This window comes from Rana temporaria, chromosome 7 (genome assembly GCF_905171775.1).
Source record: "Rana temporaria chromosome 7, aRanTem1.1, whole genome shotgun sequence".
Taxonomy (NCBI): domain Eukaryota; kingdom Metazoa; phylum Chordata; class Amphibia; order Anura; family Ranidae; genus Rana; species Rana temporaria.
The window spans coordinates 5,486,566-5,497,533 of NC_053495.1; the positions used below are offsets into that span (position 1 = coordinate 5,486,566).

Here is a 10,968-nt window from a genome sequence, read left to right on the forward strand (position 1 = left end):
GATACAAACCATCATAGTCCATGATCCCTATACTTCTCACTGGGCTCAGAGTAAAATATAGTACATCTATCCCAGTCCAGGATCACTATACTCCCTCTAGAGCTCAGAGCGATATACAGTACATCCAACCAGGTCCAGGATCATCCTTGTTCTCTTTGCAGGGCTCAGACCACCCAAGTCCAGGATCCTTATATCCCCCACAGGGTTCAGAGCACCATATCATCTTACAGCAGGAAAAAAATAAATATTACATTTTATTTTTGCCTAAGAACACTCCAAATATTTGCCATATAAGCCGCGGCAATGCGGCACATTCTGACTGGTGTTTTGCACTCTCTGTATACGTGTGATGGGATTCCGTCTACACATGGGACACATCTGCTGGATACCTCTGTCATTTATTTTACATTTTTATTGCAAAAAAAAAAAAAAAAAACGTTGGGTGGATTCAGTAAGCAATTGCGTCTGCGTAACCATAGTTACGCAGCGCAATTGCTTAGTTGCCCCGGCGTAACGACTTTTCTGTATTCAGAAAGCTTGTTACGCCGACTGCAGCCTAAGATATGACTGGCATAAGGCTCTTATTCCGTCGTATCGTAGGGTGCATTCTTACGATGGCCGCTAGGTGGCGTTCCCGTAGTGGTCAGCGTAGAGTATGCAAATTGCATACTCACGCCGATTCACACCCCTACGCGCGCCCTGCGTACGCATTTTACGTCCTCTGCGTTCGTCGGGTTCCGCGTAAGGCTGCTCCTGCTATTAGCAGGGGCAGCCAATGCTAAGTCTACCCGTCGTTCCCGCGTCGCGATGTTTGAAAATTACGTTGTTTGCGTAAGTGAATCGTGAATGGTGCTGGACTCCATTTACGTTCACGTTAAAGCAAATGACGTCCTTGCGACGTCATTTGCCGCAATGCACGTCGGGAAAGTTTCCCGACGGAGCATGCGCACTATGTCCGGCGCGGGAACGCGCCTAATTTAAATGATCCACGCCCCCTACGGGATCATTTCAATTACGCGCGCTTACACCGGCCATTTTTACGGAGCGCCTCCGCAAATTACGGAGCTACTGCTTCCTGAATCAAGCGTAGCGCAAGTAATTTACGGAGGCGTAGCGTAAAAACGTAACGCTGCGCCTCCGTAAGAAGTGTGCGGCAGTACCTGAATCTACCCCGTTGTCTTTCCTCCTGCAGGGAACCCTCCTCTGTCAGTAAGGGACATTCTATGAGAACACCAAAGAATCCAATAACCAATCAGGTTACAATGAGACGGTCAAAAGGGACCCTAAAATCATTTTGCTAAAATAAACAAAATAAAGAATTTCTTTTTTCAATCAATGTTTTTATGTGTCATAATTTCAATGGTAAATAAAATAAATAAAGGACATAATTATAGGCAGAACTGTGCATCCATTCCGGTTATCAACTGTCCATCCACATCCTAAATATAGAACCATTTATCCAACTGTCCATCCAGAGCCTAAATATAGAACCATTTATCCAACTGTCCATCCACATCCTAAATATAGAACCATTTATCCAACTGTCCATCCAGAGCCTAAATATAGAACCATTTATCCAACTGTCCATCCACATCCTAAATATAGAACCATTTATCCAACTGTCCATCCACATCCTAAATATAGAACCATTTATCCAACTGTCCATCCACATCCTAAATATAGAACCATTTATCCAACTGTCCATCCACATCCTAAATATAGAACCATTTATCCAACTGTCCATCCAGAGCCTAAATATAGAACTATTTATCCAACTGTCCATCCAGAGCCTAAATATAGAACTATTTATCCAACTGTCCATCCAGGACCTCTGGGGCCAGATTCAGATAGGTCAGCGGGTAACCTATCTGATTTACGTTACGCCGGCGCAAGTTTTTGAGGCAAGTGCTTTATTCAGAAAGCACTTGCCTCAAAAGTTGCGGCGGCGTATAGTAAATCCCCCGGCGGAATTCAAATTCCACGGCTAGGGGGTGTGTAACATTTAAATCAGGCGCGTCCCCGCACCGAACGAACTGCACATGCGCCGTTCCGCTAAATTTCCCAGCTTTCATTGCTTTAAATGACGTCGCTATGACGTCGTTGCTTTCGACGTGAACGTAAATTACATCCATCCGTATTCGCGAACGACTTACGCAAACGACGTAAAGAATTCAAAATTCGACCCGGGAACGACGGCCATACTTAACATTGGATACGCCGCATATAGCAGGGACACTAAGAAAAAAAGCCGGACGCAAACGACGTAAAAAAAAAGCGCCGGTCGGTCGTTTGTTTCTGAATTGGCGTAACTCCTCATTTGCATATTCCTCGCGTATACAAACGGAAGCGCCACCTAGCGGCCAGCAAGAGATTGCAGCCTAAGATCCAACAGTGTAAGTCACTTACACCTGTCGGATCTTAGGGAGATCTATGCGGAACCTGATTCTATGAATCAGGCGCGTAGATACGACCGACGGAACTCAGAGATACGACGGCGTATCAGGAGATACACCGTCGTATCTCTTTCTGAATCTGGCCCCTGGTTTATAGACAGTTACATCCTAAATATAGAGCCATTTATCCAACTGTCCGGACCCTTTTTCGAGCGCCGGGGCACCTGAATTACAGCGGTGGGGGTGTTTTTTGGAAGCGCCTGATTAGAGCCATTGGCTCTAATAGGCGCCCAAAAAATGTTAATAGCGGGCACAACGCTAGGCGTTCGCTATTCACTCAGCTGTGTGTTAGCAAAGCGAAGGAATTCGCTTTGCTAACACTGATCCACCTCTCAGCCAATCAGGTGCACCGGGTCTGTGTTACCTGTCACCTGATTGGCTGAAATGACAGGCGCTGTGATTGGGCGCCTATCAGGCCTCCAATCATAGGAGAGCACGAGAGGAGGAGTGGGCGGCAGAACAGACATCGAGGAAGAAATGGAGGTCACCAGACACCGCTCACCGCCTGCTGCTGTCACCCGTTGCCCGCCCAAGACAGGATAAGGGCCTGACAGATGGTGGGCAGGGGGCATAGTGGCAGCACTTGGGGCACAGTGACAGCATTTAATGGGCACAGTGGCAACATTTGTGACACAGTGGCAGCACTTGGGGCACAGTTGCAGCATTTAATGGGCACAGTGGCAACATTTGTGGCACAGTGGCAGCACTTGGGGCACAGTTGCAGCATTTAATGGGCACAGTGGCAACATTTGTGGCACAGTGACAGCACTTGGGGAACAGTTGCAGCATTTAATGGGCACAGTGGCAACATTTGTGGCACAGTGACAGCACTTGGGGCACAGTGGCAGCACTTTGGGCACAGTGACAGCATTTAATGAGCACAGTGGCAACATTTGGGGAACAGTGGCAGCACTTGGGGCACAGTGACAGCATTTAATGGGCACAGTGGCAACATTTGGGGCACAGTGACAGCATTTAATGGGCACAGTGGCAACATTTGGGGCACAGTGGCAGCACTTGGGGCACAGTGACAGCATTTAATGGGCACAGTGGCAACATTTGTGGCATAGTGGCAGCTTTTGGGGCACAGTTGCAGCATTTAATGGGCACAGTGGCAACATTTGTGGCACAGTGACAGCACTTGGGGAACAGTTGCAGCATTTAATGGGCACAGTGGCAACATTTGTGGCACAGTGACAACACTTGGGGCACAGTGGCAGCACTTTGGGCACAGTGACAGCATTTAATGAGCACAGTGGCAACATTTGGGGAACAGTGGCAGCACTTGGGGCACAGTGACAGCATTTAATGGGCACAGTGGCAACATTTGGGGCACAGTGACAGCATTTAATGGGCACAGTGGCAACATTTGGGGCACAGTGGCAGCACTTGGGGCACAGTGACAGCATTTAATGGGCACAGTGGCAACATTTGTGGCATAGTGGCAGCTTTTGGGGCACAGTTGCAGCATTTAATGGGCACAGTGACAACATTTGTGGCAGCACTTGGGGCACTGTTGCAGCATTTAATGGGCACAGTGGCAACATTTGTGGCACAGTGGCAGCACTTGGAGCACAGTGGCAGCATTTAATGAGCACAGTGGCAGCACTTGGGGCACAGTGACAGCATTTAATGGGCACAGTGGCAACATTTGGGGCACAGCGACAGCGTTTGATTGGCACAGTGGTAGCAATTGATGGGCAAAGTGGCAGCATTTGATGGGCACAGTGAGGCTGCAATTGATGTTTTTATTTTTAGAATTTTTTAGTTTGTTTGCAACACCCCCCCTCCCCCCAATGTTTGAGCACCAGCCGCCACTGATCCTAAATATCCAACCATTTATCCAACTGTCCAGAAATATATATATATATAATATATATCTGTCTATTTATATATAGCTATAATTTTTTTTATAAGAAGTCAGGGTTATTTTCAGTTTATTCCAATTAAATGTAAGACGTAAATATGTGTAAATGTATCTTTTATCTCGGTAAAGGTTTGTAGCTCTCCGACTCTTCTTAGTTATTTTCCTCAGTCTCAGCTCTCTCCTCCCTCTGCTGGCCGCTGTCGGAATCGCACGCATTCCTCTATCTCAGCTCTCTCCTTCCTCTGCTGGCCGCTGTCGGTATCGCAGACACATCACACCCAGCTCAGCTCTGCCTACAACTCCCAGTATGCTCTGTGCAGACCGCGGCTCGCTCTGTGATTGGCTGCAGCTGGGAGTGTCTGAGCACATGGGGGAGAATCCTGGAATGGGGTGAGTTTCAGATCCGAACCGGGTCACAGAGGGGTGGTGTGACCCCAATATTATACTTTATTAGGTGTGTGATGATCAGAGGGGCCCCTGACCCTCCTTTGTCCGGACACTGTGGCCCCCAGAGACAGGAACTGTGTACAGGGGCCCCAGCCCCCCCCCCTTCCCCTATGTGTTCTCTCTATTTGGCCACATATGGAGGTCAGGCGCCCCTCTCATCGGAGACGAATGATGTAGCGTTGGCTGTAGTGAGAACGCGGCGAATGTTCCCGAGATCCACATCAGCCATTGGGCAGCGCGGCGAATGTGATTCCGTCAGACAAGACCGTTATTGGACAGCGAATGTGATTATAAAATGTATCAAATCTTTAGATGATTTGTTATTTTTATAATTTGATATTATGTTACTTTTATTAATTACTAATTTGTTACTTTTATCATTTGATATTTTGTTATTTTTATTAATTACTAATTTGTTACTTTTATAATTTGATATTTTGTTATTTTTATTAATTACTAATTTGTTACTTTTTTTTTTTTGTAATTCATTACTTTATTAATCTATAATTTATTAACCCCAAACATTTATAATTTGCTTCTTTATAAATTGATAATTTTTATATATTTTTTTTTTTTATAAAACCTTTTCATTTTTAAAAAAAATCAATTCTTTTTTCTAAGTCAAAAATATGTTACTTTTTCAAATCAACTTGTTACTTTAATTTATTATTGTATTATTCAATAAATTGTTACTTTACTAATTAGTAGTTTGTTACCCTATAAATTGATCATTTGCTACTCCATGAATCAATATATTTAAAATAAATAATAATAATAATAATTATGTACTTTATCAATGTGGTTCCCAAGAACCTCCTAAAGGTGGGCTGTGGAGACATATAAAGCCAGGGCTTATGGGAACTGATTATTTATAATTGGTCAGGACAGCAAATGGGGGCGGAGCCTGGGTTGGTCCAACTTTATGAATCCTATCATCTTAATATTTTGTAACATTTTGATAATTTTATATTATCATCATTATTATTTTTATTATTTTATTATTTTTTTAAATAATTATTATTTTATATTATGTTTATATATTTTATAATGATAAATTAATAGGTTGATTGTTTATAACTCAATAATTTTATAAATTAATACGGAATTACTTTTTAATCAATATTTTGTTACTCTGTAGATTAATCATTTATTATAATATAAATCAACAATTTCTTTATCATTTAATAATTTGTTACTTTGTAAATATGTTCTTGAGTACCTCTCACAGGGTGGGCTGCAGCGTTATTAAACCCAGGGGTTATGGGACTTAAAGGGGAGGTTCACCCTAAAAACGACTTTCTATTATTACATTGGCCCCCCACATTACAATACAATTGGCGAAAGGAGCCGAACGGCGAGTAGGCGCTATACTGCGCCTGCGCACCGCCGTTCGGCTCCTTTCGGCGATCGTGACGCAGCTTACGCAACGGGGGGGGAGCTCGTTTTTGGTCATCACGTCAATCAACAGCATGTTAGGAACGCCCACTCCCGCGGGACTTGCGACCCGGAAGCCACAGGTGAATTAGCTGTACCAAGGTATGTACAGCACAAAAAAAAAACATAATAGGCATAATTGTATTGTAATGTGGGGGGCCAATGTAATAATAGAAAGTCGTTTTTAGGGTGAACCTCCCCTTTAAATATATATGATTGGTCAGAACAAGATATGGGGGTGGGGCCTGGGTTGGCCTGACTTTATCAATCAATACTCTGTTACTTTATAAATCAATAATTTAAAAATTTTATATTTTATAAATTAATACTGTATTACTTTTTAGTCAATATTTTGTTACTCTGTCGATTACTCATTTATTATATTATAAATGCTGCGCAAACTGTTGGCACTATATAAATCCTGTATAATAATAATAATAATAATAATAATAATAATAATAATAAATCATTATTTCTTTATAAATCAATAATTTGTAAATATGTTCTTAGGTACCTCCCACAGGGTGGGCTGCAGCGCTAGGGGTTATGGGACCTGAATATATGTGATTGGTCAGAACAGGATATGGGGGTGGGGCTTGAGTTGGCCTGACTTTATTAATCAATATTTTTTTAATTTATCAATTTTTATCAATTATTAATTTTATATTTTATAAATTAATACTGTATTACTTTTTAATCAATATTTTGTTACTCTATATTTTTTTTGTATTATAAATCATTAATTTCTTTATAAATCAATAATTTGTTTATTGTAAATATGTTCTTGGGTACCTCCCACAGGGTGGGTTGCAGCGCTATTAAGCCCCGGGGTTATGGGACCTGAATATATATGATTGGTGGTCAGAACAGGATATAGGGGTGGGGCCTGGGTTGGCCTGACTTTATTAATAATTACTTTATAAATCAATAATAATTTATACATTTTATAAATGAATACGGTATTACTTTTTAACCAATATTTTGTTGATAAATCATTTATTATATTACAAGCGCCACGCAAACTGTTGGCGCTATATAAATCCTATATTAATAATAATAAATCATTAATTTCTTTATAAATCAATAATTTGTTACTTTGTAAATATGTTCTTAGGTTCCTCCCACAGGGTGGGCTGCAGCGTTATTAAACCCAGGGGTTATGGGACCTGAATATATGCGATTGGTCAGAACAGGATATGGGGGTGGGGCCTGGGTTGGCCTGACTTTAATAAATCAATAATTTGTTACTTTATAAATCAATAATTTGTTACTTTGTAAATATGTTTTTAGGTACCTCCCACAGGGGGTTATGGGACCTGAATATATATGATTGGTCATAACAGGTTATGGGGGAGGGGCCTGGATTGGCCTGACTTTAATAATCAATAATTTTGTTTCTTTTATAAATCAATAATTTCTTTATAAATCAATAATTTGTTAGCGTGTAAATATGTTCCTAAGAACCTCCCACAGACTGGCTGTTGTGCTAATAAATTCCAGGGCTTATGGGAACTGATTATACATGATTGGTTAGGATGGGATATGAAGGCGGGGCCTGGGTTGGTCTGACTTTATAAATCTATCAATTGTTACTTAAATTGATAATTTGTTTCTTTTATAAATCAATAATTTCTTAATAAATCAATTTGTTACTTTGTAAATATCTTCCTCAGTACCTCCCCCAGGCGGGGTGTGGCATTATTGAACCCAGGGGTTTTGGGACTTGATTGTGCATGATTGGTCAGGATGGGATATGGAGGTGTGGCCTGGGTTGGTCTCGACAGTTTCAGATGGGGGCACATGCAGTGTTTGGGGCCAGCGCGATATGCAGAGGGCGGAGCCCACAGCTCTCCAGGGACGGCCCATATTAAGCCACTCTGCCATGAATTGGATGGAGGGGCCGTTAAAGGCCTGAGGGGCCCATACTGTACCAGTACCTCAGCCCAAGAATACCATTGGCTGGATGAATTATTTCAGCATTCAGTAACCATTCAGGCCAAAAAAGAGGCCCTAAATAGTTGGAAAGTGGTTGTACATGTAGAAGGTTTATTGGCTCCTGGGAGTCGATTAGCGGCTTCTTGTTAAATAATTGGCTGTGTATTGATGAGTCACAAGGGCCGCCGTGCGTGTGTTCAGCACCTCACTATCAGAGAAACTCTGCAACATCCACTCATTCTTTCTGATCTTCCGCAGGTCGCCCCCTCCAGGCAGCATCCTCCTCACCCCACTGCACCATCGCCCCGACCTCACGGCGTCCTGCGCGGAGCTGCTGAACCAGACGTGGCGGAGGAGTCTCGGAGCGCGGATTCACTCCTTGGAACAATCTTTAGATGATTTCCCCGTGTGCCTGGTGCTCACCGGAGCCCGGGAAGGGCCCGTCCTGGGTCACGCCCGACTCTCCAAGGTCATAGGTCTCCCCAACAGCCTGTTTGTGGAATCGGTGGTGGTCAGCGCTGACCTTCGTGGAAAGGGTTATGGCCGAAGGCTGATGGAGGCCACAGAGAGGTACGCCAGAGGGAGGGGCTTCCAAAACCTGTACCTGACCACTCATGACAAGCAGGACTTCTACTACCACCTGGGGTACCGCCTGACGGAGCCCGTCCAGAACATGGGAAGGCTAGGAGCGCTGGTGCCCCCGGGGATGTTCCAGAAGATGACCCCTTCCAAGACCAATCCAACCTTCAACCACCATGGTGGGCCATCCACATTACCGAACAAACCGCCATGTCCCTCACCCCAAGAATGTTCAGGTGTGGAACCCCCCGGGACCCCATCTGAGAGCTTGGAACACTTCTCAAGGGCTATTCCAATACCCCCTTCCCCACTCTGCCCCATGTCTACTTCACTTCCCCCACCCTGCCCCATATCTACCCTTCTCTCTCCCACTCCTCCTCCACCTCCCCCACCCTGCCCCATGTCTACTTCCCTTCCCCCATCCTGCCCTATGTCTACCCCACTCCCCCCACCCTGCCCCATATCTACCCTTCTCTCTCCCACTCCTCCTCCACCTCCCCCACCCTGCCCCATGTCTACTTCCCTTCCCCCACCCTGCCCTATGTCTACCCCACTCCCCCCACCCTGCCCCATATCTACCCTTCTCTCTCCCCCTCCTCCTCCACCTCCCCCACCCTGCCCCAAGTCTACCCCACTTGCCCCTCCTCCCCATCGCTGCCCCACATCTACCCTGCTCTCTCCCTCTCCTCCACCACCTCCCCCACCCTGCCCCATATCTGCCCTGCTCTCTCCCCCTCCTCCACCTCCCCCACTCTGCCCCACATCTACACCACCTCCACCACCCTGCCCAACATCTAACCCTCTCTCTTCCCCACCTTGCCCCACATCTACCCCACTCTCCCCACCACCACCTGCTCCACCTTGCCCCACATCAACCCCATTCTTCTCCCCTCCTCCTCCTCCACCTCCCCCACCCTCAGCTTCTCTCCTTCCTTGTAGCTCATTCAGTTCTTTTCCACATTCATTATCACCGGCCAAAACCAAATCCACCTTGCAGACCCCCTACCGGGACTTTCGAGGGGACCCCATATTCTGGATGATAAAAAGTCTATAACGGAGACGTCTCTGCTCCACCAAGAACTGACCTTATTTATTTGTCGCCCGTTGTGCCTTATCACTGTGTGAACCCCCCCCTCCGGGAGACCGAACCTCGTCCCGGGGAATAAAGCTGCTCGTCTGAAGAGCTCTGTTCTTGTCATTGTATTCTGTTATCCTATGTATAAGACTACGGGGGAGGGGCTAAAAAAAGCTGCATTATTTAAGGTTCCTCATGGGTGTGTCTGTGAAATCTCCTCCATTATTCTGGTGCTGCAAATATTCAGTTGTTTTAGTTTACTACTTGAGCTGAACTCCGGGCAAACCTCAAAATAAACAGGATAGATACATACAAGGGAGCCGGTCATAACTCGTAATTTCCTTCCTTATATCCTTAGAATCTGATGGGGGACGGATGATGATGACATATAGAGGAAGTGGAGAAGATATAAAGTCACCAGATAAAGGTCTTTCCTGTGTTTTATAGGGAGGACAGCGTCACATAAGTCAAAACAATGTTGAGGTTTATGGGGCCCCAAGGCGGCAAAAGAAGTGATTGAAACATCGCCGTTCTGTTGACTTGTGTGAGGCTGTCCTCACTATAGACATCGGAAAGACCTTTATCTGGTGACTTTGTATCTTCTCATCCTCCTCTGTATGTCCTCATCCTCCTCTGTGCTCAACCATCAGATTCTGAGGATGTATCTTCTTACCAGGCTCTTGCACCATCGATAGTCATCACTTGGAGGGGCCCACCATTCATCCGGATAGCAAGTCACCAAAACTCCAACAGAGCCGGAAGTGAAGCCGGTATATCTCACCATTCACTTTCCTGTATCCTCAGAATCTTGAGCACAGAGGATGATGATGACATATAGAGGAAGATGAGAAGATACAAAGTCACCAGATAAAGGTCTTTGAGGGTCCCTTTTTATGTCAGTTTGAGACCCCCAAAATGCTGCCATTCTTTTTACTTATGTGACGCTCTGCTTGCTATAAACACATAAAAAAGACTTATATCTGGAGTGCCGATAACTTTGTAACATTTGGAAAGGATACCCCAAGGGGCTTTGAATTGCAGCAGAAAATGATAATGTTCAATGCAGGGCTTGACAAATTTGCTTGGAATCTAGGAGCCAGCTACAAAAGTTAGGAGCCAGGAACGCGCCCCGTCCCGCCGAGCTCGTACGCAGAAGCGAACCCATACGTGAGTAGCGC

The 10,968-nt window shown here is 44.8% G+C and overlaps 1 protein-coding gene across 1 annotated transcript; it reads left to right on the forward strand.

The window, feature by feature from the left end:
* Positions 1 to 4,411: 4,411 nt before the first annotated feature.
* On the forward strand, positions 4,412 to 9,902 carry NAA80 (N-alpha-acetyltransferase 80, NatH catalytic subunit). The gene is made up of 2 exons (XM_040360378.1): positions 4,412 to 4,710; positions 8,395 to 9,902. Exons 1-2 carry the CDS (start codon positions 4,628 to 4,630, stop codon positions 9,767 to 9,769), a joined length of 1,458 nt encoding a protein of 485 aa, XP_040216312.1. The 5' UTR covers positions 4,412 to 4,627; the 3' UTR covers positions 9,770 to 9,902.
* The last annotated feature ends 1,066 nt before the right edge of the window (positions 9,903 to 10,968 follow it).

Excerpts from the sequence above, each read along its gene's own strand:
- NAA80 (XM_040360378.1), top strand. The coding sequence starts at position 4,628 with ATGCTCTGTGCAGACCGCGGCTCGCTCTGTGATTGGCTGCAGCTGGGA. Across the intron at positions 4,711-8,394 it reads GGGGAGAATCCTGGAATGGG|GTCGCCCCCTCCAGGCAGCA; the intron begins GTGAGTTTCAGA and ends GATCTTCCGCAG.